At 40.6% G+C, this 21478-nt stretch overlaps 2 protein-coding genes and 1 long non-coding RNA gene across 3 annotated transcripts; 1 reads left to right on the forward strand and 2 right to left on the reverse strand.

The window, feature by feature from the left end:
- Nucleotides 1–573: 573 nt before the first annotated feature.
- copa (COPI coat complex subunit alpha) lies at nt 574–12823 on the reverse strand. The gene is made up of 30 exons (XM_042219075.1): nt 12612–12823; nt 12174–12287; nt 12004–12077; nt 11706–11786; nt 11121–11197; nt 10840–10949; nt 8850–8959; nt 8196–8295; nt 7780–7998; nt 7356–7506; nt 7089–7155; nt 6907–6982; nt 6655–6737; nt 6128–6356; nt 5860–5995; nt 5346–5508; nt 5033–5179; nt 4690–4879; nt 4504–4599; nt 4304–4392; nt 4017–4140; nt 3373–3462; nt 3150–3253; nt 2920–3066; nt 2660–2800; nt 2358–2540; nt 2064–2174; nt 1800–1961; nt 1482–1676; nt 574–977 (listed from the first exon to the last, which is right to left on the reverse strand). Exons 1-30 carry the CDS (start codon nt 12649–12651, stop codon nt 918–920), a joined length of 3669 nt encoding a protein of 1222 aa, XP_042075009.1. The 5' UTR covers nt 12652–12823; the 3' UTR covers nt 574–917.
- Nucleotides 12824–14197: 1374 nt separating this feature from the next.
- pex19 (peroxisomal biogenesis factor 19) lies at nt 14198–19280 on the reverse strand. Its single transcript, XM_005918110.3, has 8 exons — nt 19166–19280; nt 17713–17801; nt 16718–16880; nt 16536–16621; nt 16284–16454; nt 16031–16201; nt 15899–15943; nt 14198–15713 (listed from the first exon to the last, which is right to left on the reverse strand). The coding sequence occupies exons 1-8, from the start codon at nt 19227–19229 to the stop codon at nt 15627–15629; spliced, it is 876 nt and encodes a 291-aa protein (XP_005918172.1). The 5' UTR covers nt 19230–19280; the 3' UTR covers nt 14198–15626.
- A 1258-nt stretch (nt 19281–20538) lies between these two features.
- On the forward strand, nt 20539–21478 carry LOC121814210. Its single transcript, XR_006054192.1, has 3 exons — nt 20539–20750; nt 20919–20982; nt 21382–21478. It is a non-coding gene; the product is annotated as an uncharacterized LOC121814210 (long non-coding RNA).

A 21478-nucleotide genomic window follows, 5' to 3' on the forward strand; every position in this document is an offset into this window, starting at 1 on the left:
ACATCTTGTAAGGGGGAAATCCATTTAAAATAAATCAGTAGTTGAATGAATTTAATGTAATGTAAGCCACTGAAGCTTTTAACCAATAAACAAAGCCTTTATTTTAGTTTGTTTTATTAAAGTGTTCAAAATCCTGTGGGATGAGCTTCTTTTCCTTTCAATGAAAGAGAGAGATTATATATTTCCCCCCACTTTTTCTTCTTCTTTTTTTTTTCTAACATCTGCCAGAATGTGTTCTGGGTAATAATGACAGTGCTTCCTTTTACAGGTAGAGGGCAGACTCTGTCAAAATGAGAACTTTGCACATTATAAAAGGAACCACATTTTCAGTATTTAACAAGAATCGGGTCAGGTGTAACAGGTAACCATATAACAAACTTGACTGTGAATGTCACCCCCTTGTTTTCAACTTGTAATGCCAACTAAGGAGCCAGTTCACTGTGCAGGCTTTTCCACTTTCATTCCTCATGACTCATCCTTGAGGTGCACATCAAATGTTCCCATTTCACTTCCTTCTGCAGACACCATAGCGCATTAAAAACACGACAAAGATGGCCCAACTCACACACTTCATTTGTGTTCATAAAAGGACCTTTTTATTTTATCGTTTCCGACAGATACACAGCGTACTGCTGTTCATTTTCCATTATTCACGTCATACAAGTCAGGAGCGGGTTAACAGTACGGTTTTACAGCTCTAATAAAGCACACAGTACTGTGTTATTGATGCAGCAGTACTTACAACAAAAAGCTTTTAGTAGGATCAGTGATGAACAGGAATAGATAGCTGAGAAAGGATTTAAAGAGGTTTAACAGCACTGAGCAAACACATATATAACTTCTTCCATTTCTCATGCAAATAATTGTATCATTACTACAACAAAGAGTGGAAGTGTTTTCATTTTTTTTTTATCCTCTCAGCGGAACTGAAGTGGACTCACACGCAGACCAATCACGTCCTTGCCGATCTCCGTCGCCTAGAAAAAGAAGAAACATTAAAAATTAGTGGGTGGGGGGTGGGTGGGGGGGTAGTTATAGCAGAGATGGGCATTTAAATAAATAAAAAGGAAAAGTGAAGGCAGCATTTTTAATGATATAAAAATAGAAGCAGGAACTTAGAAGTGGTTAATAAAATTTCTGCTACTTTGTCATGACAACCACATCTGAAGATTTGAAAAGGTTTCCGCTCACTAAGCTGAAAGTGAACTTGACTGATAGTATTGCCTTTTTTCTTGCAAATCTTCAACAGATATTACTGTATTAATATTATCTATTAATAATTATTGTTATTATTATTAGCCCTTATTCCCTGAATGAAGAGAAAATACCTTCAAACATAAACAATTTACCAGGTGTTCTCATTAAAGATGGTTACAGTTTCAGATCTGAGTGATCAAGAAACTTGAGAATTCAGACCAAATGTTCTCTCCTTTACTAAATGATGGTCCCTAAAATTTTATATACACATTTGTTTGGTCTACCTGTGTGACCCTGCAGATCTGGCCTTTGTAAGGGGGGCAGTAGCAGGCTCCAGACAGAGGGCACTTCTCAACGGGGCGTCCACGGTACAGGGGAACGTAAGAGGCAGCGCACAGGTCAAATGGATTGTGGGGGTCGTAGTTCAACTGGTGGGCGTCTGTCAAGTTCTTCTCACAGGCTGCCAAAATCTTGCGAGTCTAAAGAAGGAAATATTTTTGCAAAGGAGATGATGGCAAGAGAATGACACCAGCACAATAAAGGCCATCTAATAAAGACAATTATAAAATAAAAAAATAAGCTATGAGTGATGAACAACCAACCTGCTGTGCAACATCTGGCTTGGGCCCAAGTTCGAGGAGACGTCGTGCGAAGCCTGCAGCTGTCTTAAAGTTACGCAGTTTGAAGAAGAGGTTCAAAGCTGTGCGCAACACTAACACCATGTGGACTGGCTGGAGATTACAGTGGGTGAAGTAAGCAGCCATCTGCAAGGAAAACACAAACATTTTTTTGAACATTTTCATCATGCTTTGGTGATTTTTTTTGTGTGAATCAGTGAAAGCTTCATTGTGTTTTTTTTTTTTTACCTCACACAACCTCTTCTGCTGTTCCAAAGTGTCTTTAGGCAGCTTCTTCCTCTCAGTCTCCATGGTCAGACCCACTATGTACTCTCTGCATATTGTAATCAGCTGCTGAGCCTAAAACACATACAACCCAGTTAAGTATCTGAGCATATATAAATGTGTATCAGCATGTCAACAAAATTAGTTTATCTGAAAGCCACAGGAGCCATGAGGATCATACAGGCAAGCTTATTAGGTCCATTACAAATGGACTTCAGAGATTAAACAGATCAGGTTCAAGGCATGGTTGTTGCTTACCTCTGCAATCTCCTGTTTGTTATCAACCACCAGCAGGGGTACAGACAGAAGGATGACTCTGAAGCGCTCAACGGCGTCCTCAAATCGTCCGGCTGTGGTCAGCTGGTAGCACTGCTGCAGGCGGGAGATGAGATCAGAGAGACGCAGGCCCACAGCAGGCAGCCCCTGCTTTGCCCCACAGTCCTGAGAAGAAAATCAAACATAAAAAAGTCATTTTCTATTTTGTGGAATCAATTAGAAACTATGAAGAAAAGGAGCAGATATATCAATAAAAAATACATCCACCAAATAGACAGCTGTACCTTCCAGTTCCTTTGTGGGTGCCCACGCAGGCAGGGCAGGGACGGCAGCCCCAGGTAAGAAGTGCGTCCTCTGGACAGAGTCTGCATGAAAAGCGACTTATAGGGGCCAAAGTCCACAACTCCAACCTGGTCGTGGAGCAGCTATGGTAGAAACAAGCAACAGTAATTAACCATTTATGCCTTCCTTTTTAAACGATGATATATGTTATCAAAGGGAACCAAAAATAAATAAACTGTGTTGGAAAACACTATGAGCGGACCCTCATTGCAGTTTCAAAGGAGCCGGCCAGGATATGATCCACTGGCAGCTGGGAATTGTTGCACCACATCTGGGTTGGACTTGTGCCCTTGGTTGGTGGGACAAAGAAGCCGTCCTCTGTTCCTCCACCTGCACCAACTGGTACATCCTGTTGATTGGTGTAAAGATAGTATAAAGTACTCAGCTTTATGTTCTTTTCACATTTAATATGAGAATTCTTCTCTCTCTCACCAGCTCTGGAGGAAGATCCAGGTCTTCCTCAACATCCCATCCTCCTCCTTCCTCTTTCCCCAACCCTTCCTCTCCTAATCCTTCCGGAGCATCCACAAAGCCATCTGTGAAGAAGAGAGGGAAAGATACACATTTAATATTTTTAGGCTCAAGCAGTACACTGAAAGTTTGAAAAAAGAAGAAAAAAATAGAAAATGATTTGTTAAAATCAGTCGGAATTTACCTTCATCCAGCTGAAGCTCAGCATCATCTCCCCAGCCCTCGCCTCCTGAAGTATCCATGTCCAAGTCGGCAGCCATCTGACCAGCTTTCCCTACAACAGGTGAACAACAGGTGCCCATATTAAATCCCACCCGTTTCTACAATTACTTCATCTTTGAATTCCTTTAAAAAAAAAAAAACAAAAAAAAACAACCAGCTGTTTTAAAAGCAATCCAAGTCCAGGCAGAAAACTCAGCTCAGACCATGGACGTGAGTCTTTGGATATCTGGATCCAGATTGTATTGTGATATTTTCTTGAGATCATCAAAGGGATATCTCAGTTTTTCTTATTTAAATCTGGTATGTATTTGCAAAGATATGTCAAACATTATCCTATCTAGCAATGCTAAAGAATCGTTCCAAATATTCATCAGCTGATCACTTTCAGGTTGGGCCAAGTTGCACCTCTAATAAGGTTTTGCTCCAAGTCCATATGCAACTTTTGACTAACCTGCTAACAAACAGACAAAACCCAACCAATCACATAACCTTGTTCGGAATTAAGTATTAAGTGTCTCCATTCTTGGTTCCATTTGAACAAAGTTAACATGGATGAAACTTTAAAGTATTATGTTCCTTTTCAGTCCATCGTGGCTCTTGACTTACCCTTTGCTGCAATAGCTCCCTCAAAGAAGCCCTTTGAGACGGTGAGCAGAGGCCAGTTAGTGTCTAGAGGGTTGATGGGTGGAGGTGGCTGCAGCAGCTGTGCATTAGGATCAACCTCTGGCACCTAAAAGTTACATAATAAACCATTTTTAAATTAAAATTAAGCAATAATTATGTTATTTATCAACATGAATTACTGTATTGTTAAAAAATACATATTAGGTTCACTGCTTCTGCATGTTATTGTTTCCCATAATTTGTGTAGGAAGAATGTTTTGTGAACACACCGTCTCCTTTTCTGGGTCAAACGTCTCTTTTAGTGCCTCAGCCTCTTCATCCAACCCGTGTGTGGCTGCAGTCAGGTAGGCCAGAGACTCTGCAAGCATGCACACAAACAATTTTGCATGATAACTTGTCATTTTACTGCCATAAAGGCTGGCAAACAAAATATGACAGAATATGAGTGAATGTTGACAAATTAACTCACTTTGTCCACAGTTCTTCAATATTCTAACCCTTTCGCTGACGTCTCCCAGGTAGAGTGCTGCCTGGTAGTGACCGCTCATGTCCTTTCTGATCTCAGCTACACAGACAACACAGCCATTAGAAATACTGAAAGAGAACATACACACCTTTGCAACATGTAACATAAAGAATAGACATCCTCACTCACCAATCTTCATCATCTTGCGTAGCTTGGCCAAGTTACCAGTGATGAGGTAGAGGAAGGTGAGCTTGTCAAAGTTCTTGGTCCTCTGATAGCACATTTCCACGACCTGGTGGTGACCCTGCAGCAGTGCTGCCTCACCCAGACGCTCCCAGCAGCTGCGCTCATCCAGGGCTTTGGCTGCTTCCAGAGCCACCTGGAAGTACAGAGATGAGATTTTTAATTTTGCAGACGGATCTCGGTCTCACTGCGATTTGATTAGAGCTCATCATGCACAAGACTTCCATCCTTATCTTAAAAAAAATGATAGAATAGGTACAGCAGTCTTTGAGTACTGCTGCCAGCTCACCTCGATGTTCCCACACTCCAGAGCCAGGCTAAAGCGCGTCTTCTCATCTTTGACGAAGTGCAGTGCTACCTCGGGGTAGCCCTTCTTCTGCAGATAGGCAATGATGGACTGACCTACCAGTTTGGCATTGCGCACCATGTGGAGCACCTGAAGAGTAACAGGAATGACCTCAGAATTAGAAACCAAATGATTCCTGGCAAAAATGTAATGCTGTTTAATATGAAACTCAGATTATCACTGCACAGTTCTGGTGTTTAATCTCCTTAAATATACTCAGATTATCACTTCAAGGACACCACCCTTAAGAACCGACCTCATCATATTTGCGATTGACCAGGGCCAGTTTGAAGCGGTACTCTGTGGGGTCGATGGTGAGCACACGGGGCCTGCACTCCCTGTCCAGGCAATAAACGCTGTTGCCTCTCACGCGGGTCACATAGATGGGCAGGTCCAGGGTCCTGATGATGCCATGATCACTACAGGAACACAAAGAATATCCTAAGTTAGACATTTTACACTGAACTGATGCTTTCTAACTGTGAAAGATTTGAGCTTTTCTGTCCAGAGAATTTAAAACATAAAGTTACAGATTTGAGCAAAAACAAAGCTCCAACTATTCTAAGTCACTGCTGTGCTTATTTTAAAAGACATCTGGGAGCACAACACTATCAAAGAAAACAAGCACTAAGGCAACATTTTAGCTCACAACTTTCTCAGTGACAGCTTATTTTGTTGAAGCTCTACAGGTCTGTGTTAAGAAGTTTCTCTCCCCAGAGACTTGTGCCTGTGGGAATGAATTAACACTGCCTTTTCTAAGCAGCACATACCCAGACGTGAGGGCGTATTTGATGTGGTTGGAAGTGGTGTAGATAAAGACTCCGCTCTCATCCCAGGCTCCACTCTTCACTCTGATGTTCTCGTGAATGTTGCACAGACTTTCCAGCTTACGATTGCAGATCAAAAAAAAAAAGAGAAAAAAAAAAAAAAAAAAAAAAGAGAAAAATCAGATTTAGAGCTTCCTTTGAGAACCAGCAGAGAAAACTTTCAGGTTTGAATATTTGTTGGTCAAATCTGCAGATATTCATCTCATCCACTCACCGTGTTTAGCCAGCAGAGCCACGTGGCTGGTGTCTGCGCTCCAAACCACGTACTTGACCTTGGAGATTTTCACGGTGGCCAGGGAGCGTTTCTGCTGCACGTCAAACAGCGTGACGCCGTCGGCATCACGCAGCAGCAGTGAGCCTGTCCCGGCGTAGAAGATCTCCTCACAGCTCGGCACCTGGACTTTCTTCACAATTTCATTCTTCAGATTTTTAATCAGCAGCTGCAATGGAGAAATGAAGAAAGCACTGTGATGAATAATTACAGATTAGGACAAAAAGCAAAGTAAAAAGTTTTCTTCAAAAATTTGCAGGCTTCACAAGTCACATAATGGACTCTTGATTGTTTCATTCGGAGATTAACGTGCCAGACTGCCTTTGATCGATCATTTGTAAAGAACAAATGATTTACTGATCAACACTTTCAGTTCTTTTTATAGAATTAACCAACTTTTCAAAAAATCTTTTAAAAAGGGATTTCCTATATATTTCACTGCTTTGTAAACTTTCATATGCACTTACAGAGTGCATACGGTCCAACACAGCAAATCTATTCCTGGCCACCCAAACGGCTGTCAGACCAGAAGACCTTTTCCCCTCCGGTGCTGGAATTTAAAAAGAAAACGCAGCCTCTTGTTACTTCATTCAAGGAGATACAAACTGGAGGCATATAGTAACATTCAATAAGTAAAGGAAAAAAAACAAACAAATGTTTTTAGAGTGTGAGAAAAAACATAATTAAACTGTTGTTTTTTGGTTTGTTTGTTTTTTTACCATCGGGGTTCTGAGAGTCACTTTCTTTGGGAATTGAGTACAGGTCATAGGTGCTGTTCTCCAGGTTGGTTGCTCTCTGCAGGAGGTAAAGAGCATTTCGATAAACAGATGCGAACCAACACACTTAACTGAGCAGTAAGAGATTAATGTGTGCGAGTGCATTTTCACTGAGAGATACTTACAGTGCAGAGCAGGACAGCATTCTCAGCGGGATTATAAGACATGCTGAACACTGGGAACTTAGACCCACTAAGTTAAGGAGAAGGTAAAACAGGTAAAATTGTTATTTTAAACTAGACAGATTTTCATTTAAAAACAAAAATCAAAAAACCCACGAACGACAAAAACAAGCACTAGCCCATAATTTCTTAGACCAATTTCTTTTTGGTCTAAGAAAGGAATTCTAAGAAATTGCACTCAAAATGCCATCTCATGCACACCACACCTACCTGCGCAGCTGCATAACAGCCGTGTCTTTGCTGCTGTTGAAGTCCAGCTGGCGGAGGAAGCGATCCTTGACGTAGTAAAGCATGTTGCCATGTACGGCGTAGGCTGGACGTTCACGCTCCAGCTTGAACACAATCATACCACTGTCATGACCTTAAGGACACAAAACAAACCATCCGTCAGTGCAAATTTCACACGTGCACACTGTATTTTTTTTCCCCTCCTCAGGAAATACATGCCAGACATTTCCTGTTATTAGGCCATGTGAACTTAAGAGAACCATTAAAATCTTTTTTTTTTTTTTTTTTTTTTAATTTTCCCTGATATGCAAAGGATCAGCTTCAAAACTAACCAAACAACTACTTTGCAAATTGATGTTTGAACTGTTAATGTTCCTGTTTTAATCAGATCACTGTCAGCACTTACCTGCAGCAAACAGGTTCAGGTTTGGGTGGGCACCCAGCACCCAGAAGCGGTCGTGATCACGGCGGAAGGTCTGTACTCCGGTCCTTTTGGACATGTCCCACACCCGGATGCTCTTGTCCTCAGAGTTGGACAGAATGAGCTCCTGGCGTGGGTGGAAGATGGCACAAGACACGTTGTTGTAGTGCCCACGGCATGTATCGAGCTCCCATGCCTTGGACTCTGAACACAGGTGGGGGGAAAAACAAAAAAAAGGAGAGATAATTAAAGACAAAAAAGAAGCAGAAACATTTACAGCAGGAAACAATTAGTGAAGTAGTCAGCTTGATGAAATACCTACTTCTTGGCACATAACAGAAAAGTCAGGGGTTTTAGCTTCTGTGAACATCAACTTCTAACACTCATGTCAAGTCACTCACCATTCATCCTCCAGATCTTCACCTGCCTGTCATCAGCTCCAGACACAATGAGAGGCATGGTGGGGTGGAAGGCTGCCCAGTTGACCCCACGATCGTGACCCTGAACATAAACATAAGCGCAAGTCACACAAACAGCTGTCATAGCACGGCATCATTCTATATGAAACTAAACTGTGTTACTCTCCGTGAAGCCATTATAGTACCATTAAATAATTAATATATCACACAGAAACCATAAAATAGTACATTAAAACAAAACCCAAGCAATGTAGTTTTATTACCTATAACTGAATATTTCTGACCTTAAGTCGTAATCACATACCCCTAAAAAACAAACAAACAAACAAACAAACAAAAAAAACCAAACAACCCACAGATTCAACTGCCAGCTCGGGCTAAAAGCTGGTGTTTTCCACAGACAGAACTGCATCATGGACTTTTTTGATGATTTGAAGAAACCTCATTAATGCTAATCATTAAAAAACAAACAAACAAACAGGAAATCCAAACAATATGTGAGCAGAAGACTACAAATGGACATTTCCCTGTAATGAGATACCAGGAACATATGAAGGCTCCCTCACTGGTAACCTTTAAAGGCCAATTCACTCAAATGACCACAACGTTTACAAAAGCTACAAGGTTGCTTCTCACCTCGAGGACGTGTTTAACAACAGCATCAGAGGCACCAAACAAATCAACACCAGAGATGCCGCGCACCTCCGTCTCCACAGCACCTGGAGACAGGTTCTTCTTCCTCAAACCTGGAACCATCAGAGAGCACCGCGTGCAAAGGGGGGAGCCATAACCAAATTAGACAGGGCACAATAGAGGATCGGAACATGGGGAAAACAAGATACACATTATTTAGATATCAAATTTGGAGAATCATCATTGGAGAAGAGAGGCCACAAAAGGGGGGTTTAAAAAACAGAGCGCACTTTTGTACTACTGAACACACACACAGGTTTGAAACACACCAACACAACCTCTGCTTTCTCATTGACTGCCAGCTTGAGTCTGGAAACAATCATTCCTGCAACAGTGCTTTGATTGGTTTAGTTAATCATCGGATTACAGAAGAAACCGGAGTAACTTGTGATTTGGATGGATAGCAGAGCAAGGTAGCTGATTATTTCAGAGACTCAGCAAGATCAGGAAATGAAAAAAAGATGGAGAAAACACAGCTTGTATTCATGATTCTTGCCTGTTAAAACAATGTGGTGAGCAGATAGTACAACAGCACAGAGAGAGATGACATGGGAAACAGAAATGACACTAGGAACCCATGTGCAGGTGTGGATGTTTCCAGGGAGAGCATGGGATAAGGAGGACACAGGGAGTGCGTGGACTTGGCTGATGGAGGTGGAGTGGGTGGTAGCTAGCATTGTAAAGGTGAGCCTCGATGGGGCGTTGAGTATCAGGACTATGAGTCTTGGAGTTTGCTTTCTTAAAGGCTCATGCACATTTCAGTCACAATGTTTAAATGACGTGCAGTTAGTATAGTCTGAAATGCCACAATTACTGGTTAGGAATGAGGATGACAACAATAAGTGGCAATGACTACAGGAAATATAAACCTGTAGTATATTTCATGTTATTTTTTTAATAGTAGAGCCAGTCGTGCAAATGTCATAGGTCATATAGAAATATGGGACAGCCAGAAAGTTTAAGTGTATAAAAAAGATTAACTCTTTTTTAACCAATTAATGTTTTTTGGATGCAAAAGCAGTATGGATTTTCTATATTGTGAGTATGAGTGCAAAGTGACCCCCTTAAAGCTAAACTTTAAACTTACTATGTATTTATCATAAAAAAAATGAAAACACATGCTGCAGTTAAGTCATGTGATAGACAAGTTAGAGAAAAAAAAAAAAGTACAAATGGATGCAACCATGCTCAAGTTAAATGACATAAACCCAGGATTGGTGAATGTTAGAACTTATGCATGTTCACATGAAAGGAAATGAAAGCAAATGAGTGCAGTTAATCTAAAGACAAGAAACAGGAGAAAGAAAAATGACAAGATTTTTACAGCATGCACAGGCACAGAAACACCTCTCCAATTATCCATCCATGTGGATTTTATCCTTTCACTGTGTATCTAACCCAGAGGTGGGCAACTCCAGGCCTCGAGCGCCAGTGTCCCTGCAGGTTTTAGATGTGTCCTTGAACCAACACAGCTGATTTAAATGGCTAAATTAGCTCCTCAACATGTCCTGAAGTTCTCCAGAGGCCTGGTAACGAACTAATCATGTGATACAGGTGTGTTGACCCAAGGTGAGATCTAAAACCTGCAGGACACCGGCCCTCTGGGCCTGAAATTGCCCACCCCGATCTAACCTGTAAGGCCTTTCTCCTTTCAGAGCTTTTATTTACAGTGTTGTATTAAAAAAATAAAAAAATAGCACACCATAAATTTGTTCCACTGCATCTAACTCTCTTACCATCTATCAAAAGAGAGGTGTTTCTGCAAACAGCCCACAGAGTTTTATCCTCTACAAGTTAGAGAGGAAGAAGAGGTTTAGGACTTCACTTCGGTCCTGCTCCTGTTTTCTTCCTCCTCATCTGTACCACTCTGCTCCCAACCCCTCCCCCAAAACCCAGCCCGCTGTCCTCTGGTCGGCCATCCCCAGGCCCTCACCGGAGATATCCCACACTCGCACAGTCTGGTCCAAACTGCCCGACACCACCAGGTCCTCAGATGGGTGGAACTGGGCACACATCACGTAGTGATTATGGCCAGTCAGCACACTGCAGAGAAGAAAGAAATAGGAAACATAAGAAATCAGGGCAGACCATTCATTTTCATTATTGTAAATTTTAACAATTTTCATTCTTCTGTTTATTTAAAATCTCAATTAAACATCCTAACTATGTGCAAGTTGTGAGAAACAACAGTTTAAACTTTACACAGTGTCTTACCAGACACACGTCCTGGACTGCCAGTTCCAAATGCGAATCGTCTGATCATCTGAAGCACTCAGAATCCAGGGGTACTCCTACAGGCAAGGTGACAATTAATTTAATAACTTAAGTCTAAATTGTTCTAACATAAAATACAAAAACACCCAAAAACAGAAGTACTAATCCAGTGGGGTGACAATATAAAGGAAAACCCCTTAAAGACAAAGTGTTTACCATAATATGTAGTACTGTACTGAATCCCAGCTTTAGTGTTGTTTACATTTGTACAGTGCTCCACCATCACAAATACAACTAATGATTTCTATCTTGGACTTGGAGACAACATATCTTAAATGATGGGCTAAGATCTGGTGACTGGAAAAGCCATAACATACAAGTTGCATAATTTAATCTAATCCAGATTGGTGGAGGCCATTCTGGAAGAGAGCACTTCACAGGATAAAAGGTGATAATTTTGTATACCTCCATTGATTTGGACACGTAGTTCAAAATATGAGAGTCACTGTGGGAGTCAAAGGTTCAAGGTTTTCCTATAATTTGTCACTTGTCCATTTTCTATGTTAAAACGGCAGGACAACTCACATGGTGAAAGAAGGTGGTTCTGATGTAGTCAAGATGCCCAAGGAGGGTGAAGAGACAGCGCCTCAGCTTGTAGTTCCACACCTGTACACAACAAGAATATTTACTCAGCTCTCACCTAGGTTTCATATTACAGTAGTGCATTAAGACATGGCAGCACCTTTGACGTTTAGGCAAAATATTAGAAATCCTGAGTATGAGATACTGCCTCAAACCAAATAAATACAAAAATAAGCACTTGAACAACATTTATCCAGCTTCATGACATTTAATGAGAGTCTTGATGCCACAGCAGTCCCACCTTGATTTTGTAGTCATCTCCTCCAGACACAAACAGGGGCTGCTGCTTGTGGAAATCAATCCCTCTTACAGGCCCTGATGTGAGATACCACATTAAAATCACACCTCATTTCCATTAATAACACAGTTTGTAAGCTAAAGCAGCGTACTCCAGCTAAAACACCGTCTTACCGTCATGCTCATCGAATTTGTCAATAAGTGTACACATCCGATAGTCCCACAGCTGGATGACTCCGTTGTGCAAACTTGCAAGAACCCACGGCCGTTTGGGATGGAAGCTCAGGCCTGAAATGTAAAACAGCTCATCAGAGCTCTTACAGAAGAGGCTATTACACTTCAGACGACCAGCATCATCCTAATTTACAGCGGCTTTTTAAACATGCAAAGTGATGTTAGCCGGACAGCTAAGGACACGTACAACTATTGTCCATTTATCGCTACATCTGAATAAGACATAATAACGACAAATTAGTTACAGACAGTCGGAGAAAAAAATCTATTTAAAAACAAGAATAAAGAGAGAATTCTGGCTGAATAATCAACCGAGGACGATAACGTCAACTAGCTAACGTTAGCTTCTTTGCTAATAAGTAGCTAGCAGACTCTTACCTTTGACACGGGCCGACTTCGTTTCAAATTTTGTTAACATCGTTACTGGTGAACCGCAAAGCTCTTCTTTTTAATGCTGAGACAAAACTCAGTCAGAGCAAATAATTAAAAAGGACGAAACTTTGCAGATTGGTTGAATCAAGCGGCCTGACCACCTTCGCCCATTTAGTTGATTCTCCTTTTTCCTGACACGTAGTCCGTTTTGTCTTCCGGTTTTGAACAATAAAGTTTTGCGACGAAAATCTGACGCAGAAAGTTCCACGGCAGCGGCGCGTAGAAATGTAACCCATAGACAAGACATCCGCGACTAAATGCCGTCATAACAAATCTAATCTGTAAATTGCTAAGCACTTCCTAGACGTACGAAATAAGTATACGGACTCGGATAAAGAGTCATTAGCTTCTTTAATAAAGCGGTAAAAATCTAAGAGACAAAGAGGTTATTCTTTAAAATGTCAATGTCATGAACTCGCAAATTGTATGAGATTAAAGTGACAAATTTACAATTAAAAGAACTTAATACGTATTGATCAATAAATTGATTTGTTTTCTTCCTAAACAATTATAAAATTCCTTATTTCTAAAACCGACTGCAAGTAATAATTTGATGACGTCATCTGCTGCAGACACGATACGTGGCACGCGGGGGCGCCTCTAGTGTGAAGTAATGCATTTCCACTGGATTACAAAAAACCCCCCAAAAAGCAAAAAAAAAAAATCAAAAATCAATAATCTAGGATTGCTACGAAAAGAAAGTGGACTTCTACACATTTTTTCGTTTTTAAACGTCTCAAAATACAGTTGTGATCAGAAGTTTACACACACTTATTCATAGGCATGAATATCGTGATAATTTGGGGCTTTTAGTGATTTCTTCGACCTGTTCTTTTTCCAGGTTTGGCTGATAGGACATCATACATCTTTAATGACTTTAAAAAACAGTCAGAATAATTCTTACTGGATATTTGACAACTCTTATTGTCAGACATGGTAGAATTCATTTATAGTGACTGGTTTCATAATCATAGTCTACAGATTTTGAGGTCAGGGCTTTGAGAAGGCCATTCCGCTGTCCTGTTGGAAGATCCAACCATGTTTCAAGTTTCAAATGTGTAGCTGTTGATTTGAGGTAACATTAAAGAATTTAGAAGTAATTCTTTCTTCATTTTTCCATCCACTTTGTCCAGTGTACTCATACCATTAGCAGCAAAAAGCCCCAGAATATGATACTATGATACTACTTTTGTCACGTTAAAGACATTGTGAAAGAAGCCATTAAAAGCCCCAAATTACAGTGACATGTTCAAAATGAGTGTATATGAATTTATAATTTATTTATTATTTATTACTTGAGGATTTAAATTTGAAAAATCCTTTTACTTCATTTACTGCAGATTTTCTCCAGTAATGCAGCATATTTTATAAAAGGACCACAGCTTTAGGATCATGACTACCGCATACACGAACTAAAATGCAGTAAGCTTACAGTAAAACTGGTCTCTGAATGCAGTTGATTATGACACAATATTTCTACTCATGTTCCATAAGCAGTATGAAAGAAATAATGACAAAAACCACACCGGCAATTGCAGTATATCATTAGTTTTATTTTATATATTTACAGAAGAATAGTGTCAAAAAGGTTTTATTATCATCATCATTCTTTTTATTATTTTTAACGGTGCTGTGGGAAACATTTGCATCGGCCCTGAGAGTTGAGTCCCACCCCACACTGGGATGAAACCACAGGTCTCTGTGAACCTCTGCAGCAGAACTCCCCTCAGCTGATGTAAATCGCATCTCTTCTCAGCGCATGGCTGACTGATTCCTTTCACAGAACCCTTTATTATACAGTCACTGATGGGCTGGTGCTCGTGTGATATCTAGATCTCTCTCTACAGTTACAGAAGTCAACTGTTGTCCGCTACACAAACCCGACAGCCACTGCCAGAAAGTGCCAACATCAGGTTGTTGATGTCTTACCCAATAGCGCATCTCCATGATTTAGTCACCTCTTTCTCTCTCCCTTTTATGTAACACAATGTGATGTTTACTACACTGTCTGTCGCCTTCTCTGGAACAAACATGACGCACTTTTATAGGGTTTATTTTCATGCCCTCAGGTGATTATTGTTCCCCAGCGGGGACCCCATACCAAAGGAAAACACCATTTTGCACATTGAAAACACTGGGAATCACAGGGAAGCACTTTGCACAGTAACTCTACACTATAATGATCACTTCAACCACAGCAAAGGCATCCAGGAATCATCAATCACTTCAAATCAATATTTTGGAATGAGGAATAGCGAATGGTCTTATTAAATTAGCTGGCTTAGTTTTAAGAGGTAAAGGAAATCTCTTATGAGAGCTCCACTCCTCTTTAGTTGTTTTAGTCTTTTAAATAACTAACAAATGTACACATTTTTCATAGTTTTCTAGCATGTTAACCATAAACTTTCTAAATTAAAGCTTTTATCTTAAGTGAAATGTTAGAAAACAATCACTTGGTGCCAACTAGGGATGTTATTGCAAATTCACACCATTTTAAAGCCGATCGTAGCTGAATAATAGATGAAACCTAAAAACAACAACTTAAAGTCACTTTGAAAAGGCACCGTTTATACCCGTGAAGTGCTTTGATGTAAATTACCATAAGGTTGAACAGTATGTAAAAACAACACTGAGAAGGCCAGTGGTATTTTCTTCTTACAGAAACTCTGCTAAAATTAAAGAGTGAAGGAATTGTGGCAGCTGCTAATGAAAAGATGTCCAAATGTTCGTAGTTGTACCGTCTGTGATTTTTATGGAGAAGAATGTGTGTTTGTTGTTTGTGATTCCTTATGTTGCTTCTGTTTCCACACACTTTACTCTTTAGGGGGGAGAGCAGTGATGACGGATTAGTCACACTCCTGCCTGACATTTGCTTCTCATTCTGTCCCTCTCCCCCGCTGCTGACACACACAGCGACCCTTCGGCTCAAGTGCTTCAGATGGACACCACCACTCCCCCTCATCACATGATGGAGCACTGCTCGGCTGACCCGGCCCCGGGGCCCCCAGGAAGATTGAGAGAGTCCATGTCAAAGTTAAAGCCAGGAGGCTGGAGAGGAAGAAAAAAAAAAAAGAGGAAGAAGCCTATAAATATTTGTGCTCATTTCAAATCACATAAAATTCAGATTAAAACATCAACCGCAGTTCTGTTATGAAAGGGACAATCAAATTACAGCACATTTTCTTTCCCTGAAATCTTAGTGAGGTCAAACACACAATGGTGTTTTTACTTACCGCATCACCTGCTAGCTCTTTAGGTGGTTGTCCAAGGTCTTGCAGCTGTTGGTAAAAGAAACAGGATGAGTTACCAGTTTCACTCTACACATAAACTGCTTTTTTATGAGATAAGAGATAGTGCTGCATCACCTTTTGCATCAGGTCCATGATCCTCTCAAATGTGCTCTCTTTATCTGCTGCACCCTCTCCCTCTCTCTCAAAGAGCTTACAGATGTCTCCCATGATTTTGGCCTGCTGCTCATAGCGCTGGTAATCCTCTGGACTAAGGCTCGGTTTGTTGGTTTCCAGCCACTCTGGGTACTGCAAGAATGAAGTAGAGTTAATACAAATACTGAATGGGACACTGCAGAATATAATGTCTGCTATAAAACCAAAGGCACACCTTAGTAGTGATTTCCTTCAGAGATGGATAAAGAACCTCCTTAGAGAGAAGATTCTGCATGATAGACTGCATGATGGGCAGGATGTTTCCATCATCACCACCTCCTTCACCCTCCTCCAACCCTAGGCCTTCTAGTGCTTTGACAAGATCATCTCCAGCTAGTCCCGAAGACTGCAAAAAAACAATCAGACTATGAAGTTGCTCTCATTTGCAAAACCTTCATTATATTTGCTCAATTTCAGCTTGACCCACCTTCAGGTTGTCTGCATTTTTGGCCAGCCCCTGAAGGGTTTCTTTTAGACAGCAAGTGAATTCTTGTTGGGAGGCAGTGTCAGTACCTGCTCAGAATAAACAGAGTATTTTGTGTAAACTAACAAGCCAAAATAGGCAGAAGACTAGAAGTAAACTATAGTCAACACAAGCCTATATCTTACCAACTTTTCCCGCAGCCTCTGATAGCTTTTGAAAGTGTTGGAGAAGCTCCGGCTCCTCCTGAGCCAGCTCCGTCATGGCCTTCTCCCACTCCTCCTTAGCTTGGGCAGCCATGTCCCCTTCAAAGAGAGTCTCGAAGAGCTTACAGTCCTCAAGCAAAGGGGGCTGAGACAGGCAAAGAAGAGAAAACAAACAAAATCCCTTATATAGAAATAAGGAAAAACAGAGGAAGATGTTCTTCTTTTCAGTGCATCTGAATTGAAACAGTTTTGTTTTTTTATTCTAGACCCGACTCTAGCTTACAATGTTTTAAACTTGACATAAACCTGCAGCAGTCTTGCTTCCTAATAGTAAAAGAACCAACATTTGAAAGCTCAAAACTAAAATAACACTGACACTTTCTAGTTGCAGTTTTGGATAGAAAATTAACAGAAAAAGACAAAAGCACTGCTCTATCAGTCAAATATTGCCATCTGCAAATACTGATATTTACTGATATCAGGAAATAAGAAAGTTGCGATGTTTATCTGTTGTTTTTAGAATAAATTAAAAAACTGAAAATGTATTGGTATTCACTATTAGCCAAACTTTTATTTAAAAATTTGCCACCGTGGTTGGACTCAACTCTGATGGAGATGAGACAGCGTACAGGACGGATGTAGAGAACTTGTCCCTCTGGTGCTTAGAAAATAACCTGAAGCTGAACGTCCTTAAATCAAAAGAACTCATAATGGACTTCAGGAGGCACAGACAGGTCCATTCCCCTCTCATTAGAAATGGAGAACGGGTGGAATCTGTCTCCACCTTCAGGTTTCTGGGCACCCACATCTCAGCTGATCTCACCTGGACCCACAACACCATCGCCCCGGTAAAGAAGGCCCAGCAGCGGCAGCACTTCCTCTGTGTCCTGAGGCAGGATAATTTGAACCGGAAGCTGCTGCTGGCCTTCCATTCCATTCTAAATATTATATTCTATTCTAAATGATTTCGCAAGCACCTTTTGTGCACCACTGCTGGCTGAGGACGAAGCGGCTGCAGGGTCGGGGGCTGGAGGGGCGGGCGCCTTGTCAAAATCATCCAACGCACCTGAAAGAAAGCGATGACATTAAAACCAATTCACTCAAAATGCTTTTAATGGTTTCATACTCACTGACAAATAATTATCCAGTTATTCCATTGCTATGGGATAACTGGATAACATATAATGCTGCAGCAATTTTTCTGAACTTTAAAATAGTCATTCTTGTTTTTAATCAACTCATTCTGTGTTCAAAATTTAAAAAAAAAATCATTATCAAAGAAATGAGCAAAAACATAATATATTCACATTTTAAAACACGAAAGCAGTGACTTTTTTTTTTAAACTAATCAATTAATCAACAATCACTTCATTCTTCAAACACCAATTCTAGCCTTTAATTAGGAAAACAACAACCTGCTAAAGTTTAAACTGAGCATAAGAGTGGCAAAGACAGGTTATTTAAATAACTTAGAATATGGAATGGTTGTTCTGAAACTGCTGATTTACTGGGCTGTTCCCACACAACCATCACTGGGGTTTACAGAGAATGGTGTGAAAAGAGAAAAGATCCAGTGAGCAGCAGTTCTCTGGGTGAAAATGTCATGTTGATGTCAGAGGTCAGAGAATAGCCAGGAAGCTTCGAGCTGACAGGAAGGCAACATTAACTTAAATAACCACTCAATGCAACCAGTCAACATACAAAATATGCAAAATACATCAAACTTTGAAGTACATGGGCTATAGGGGCATAAGACAACGCCAGGTGAAATTCCTGCCAACGAAGAACTAATTTGAACATTAGAAGATTAGAAAAGGTTTGACTGGTCTGATGAGTCTTGATTTCTACTGCAACATTTGGATGGAAGGGTCAGAATTTGGTGCACATAACACAATAATATGTTGTCTTATATAAGACAAATGATGACTTTAAACTGAAGGAAAAACATATAAAGCGGTTTGAAGATTTTTAGCCCTTTTCTGATTGTTTTATTATTGTTATGAATGTCTTTTATATTGAAAACCTACTGTTGAGAAACTAAAACTGTAGATGATTTAGCCTTTATACATATTTGGAAAAATAAAACTGTTTAAATCCTAAGCTGGCTTGTTTTGAAAATTTGCCTTGAACAAAATATGTAGTTAAGGAAACTGACTCCGTGTTCTGTGCAGATACACGATGAAGGGCACAAACTGAACCCGGATAAAGTTATCTGACAGCAGAGACATTAAGCGATTCGTGCTGACGTTTCTTCTTGGACATTACTCCTGCAGACCCCGGCAGGAGCACCTGACGTTGAGCTAAGCCCTGACACGATGAAAGCACAACAACAACAAAAAAAGGACACAGCGACACCACGAAGCTGCACGAAAACCCCACTGCTGTGTTCAGAAATACACACACTGATAAAATATTAATGCCGACTCTTACTGTCCAATAATTCGTCCAGCTCTGCATCGTGCCCATCGGACGACCCTCCTGGTCCTGACGCCATGATGTTGCCTTCACCAACCCAGCGCGGAAACTGCCGCTTCTGCTGTAAAAATGTCGCAAACACCTCTACGTCACTCCTCCGAGTGAGCGCCGCCTCGTGGCCGGTTAAATAGTTTACTCTGGAGCAAAGTGTTGTTTAGTGTTCTGGAAAACACGCACACAAAAGCACAAATGTTTACATGATACTTCCTGTATTTTATTTGTGTTTGTATTAGAATTTATGTGAGTTTTTAAATGTTTTCTATTTATTTGTGTTCCCCTCCTTTTTGTCATTATCCCATCTTCACCTCATTGATCTTATTTGTCCATTGATCTTACAATGGACAAATTCTGTATCTGTAAATGTATACTCATTGATAAGAAACCACACTGATCTGTACATTTAGTCAATTTAAAACTCGCACATATTAAACTACAGTTGTTTTATTTGAGAGTTCTGATAGAGAAGTATAGAGAAGATTAGAAGGACTTGGACTGTGAATCTAGCCAAAGTGTGTGATAGAATGAAGTCAGGAGTGGCAGAGAAGTGTGAGGGCGGTGCGGGACACGTATGAGGACAGTGAGACAGTGGTGATGCGTGCAGTTTAATTGATAGATGGGTTCAAGGTGGGGGTGGGATTATATCAGGGTTTGGACAGGTTGGCAGATGAGGTCAGCCTGGAGTCTCTGTGGACGTCGACGTTGGTGGCTCATATTGTGATCTATATTGAGAGCAGGCAGCAGGTGGAAGAGAGCCTGGAGAGATGGAGGTTTGCAATGGAAAGAAGAAGAATGAAAATACGTAAAAGGCAAGATAGATTACATGTGCTTGAATGAGAGGGAGACAGGTGTAAGAGTGAAGCTGCAAGAAGCGGTGATAGTAAAGGTAGTTGATTTTAAATACGTTGCGTAAATCATCCAAAGTAATGGATGGTGCACACGAGAGGTGAAGAAGAGAGTGCAGGCAGAGAGGAGTGGGTGCAGCCAAGTATCAGGGGTGATGTATGATAGAAGGCCAGCAGCCAGAGTGAAATACAATTTTAAGGCTTACAAGATGTCCTGCTATGATGCCATCTTAGAGATCATGGCGCCATCACTGGAAATGGTTACATCAGAGGGGCAGCTCAGGTTGAATGGCTTGGAGACAAAGTTAGTAAGGAAAGGCTGAAATGGCTGGATCATGCAAAGAAGATGGATAGTAGATATACTGATATGCATACATTTGACAAAGGGTGTTGAAGATGGAGCTGCCAGACAGAAAGATTTATCAAGACATCACATATTTGCAAAAATGCGCCGAAGTTTTTGGAGACGTCCATTTTTTGTCATGCTTTGTGGCAGCTTTTGAACATCTGTGACATCTATTAATGTCAAATCTAGCCTTTATTTAACAACATAAGCAAACTCTATGTTACAATAATTGCACAGCCATTAAGGATCAAATCAGTTTCTGAAAAATGTTCCTTTTTTTCTCCCTCTGCTTGCTTCTTACTGTCTTTGAGGCTCGGGACCAGCACTCCTGTTGTTGGACAGAAAGACATCAGTAAGTATTTTGGTTTTCCAATATATTAGCAACTGTCAGTGACATTTATATTAATCAGGCTGAACTTTAATCATACTTTAGATCAGCCTGTTTTACTTATTGTTTTATTTGTCCTGTGGTTTGGGGAAGTTGTTTCTTTACTGATCTTTTCCTGTCTTCTGTTATTAGACTTGAGATATGACTGCACTATGCTGTTGCTGGTGACTCCAGTTAATTCTACAAGACATGCTGTGTAAGTAAACAAACAACAACAGTTTGGTCTGCATTTCTTGAAAGATCACATCCCCCAAACTTAGTTTAGAGGGTCTACACTGTATATAGTGAAGTCTGCAAGTTTTCTAACAGCAAAATTTGTTTTGTTCCCAAATCATTTTGCACATCATTAGAATGAAAGTTATTGGCCATGTTTGCATAGCCCTTTTTAAAATGATGCTTTCATGACATTATTGTGTGTTGGGTGGTGGTCACGGCTATCCAGACTGACAATTGGGACATTGAATGTCACCTCTCCGGTGGGGAGGGAGCCTGAGATTGTCCTAAATTGGAGTCTGTTTTATACCAAATGCAGAAAAAAATGTTTTAAGAAAGCAATTAAGTTCATGTTCCAAAAAATATGATTGTTTGCTTGCAGGACACCAGGAGAGATGAGTCCTCCGTCACAGATGGTGTGGTCAGTGAAGATGGTCGCCTGCAGGTTCAAGCTCATTGCATCTCCAACCCACATCCAC

The sequence above is a fragment of the Haplochromis burtoni genome, unplaced genomic scaffold (assembly GCF_018398535.1).
Source record: "Haplochromis burtoni strain Fernald_Lab_line unplaced genomic scaffold, NCSU_Asbu1 Contig_27, whole genome shotgun sequence".
Lineage (NCBI taxonomy): Eukaryota > Metazoa > Chordata > Actinopteri > Cichliformes > Cichlidae > Haplochromis > Haplochromis burtoni.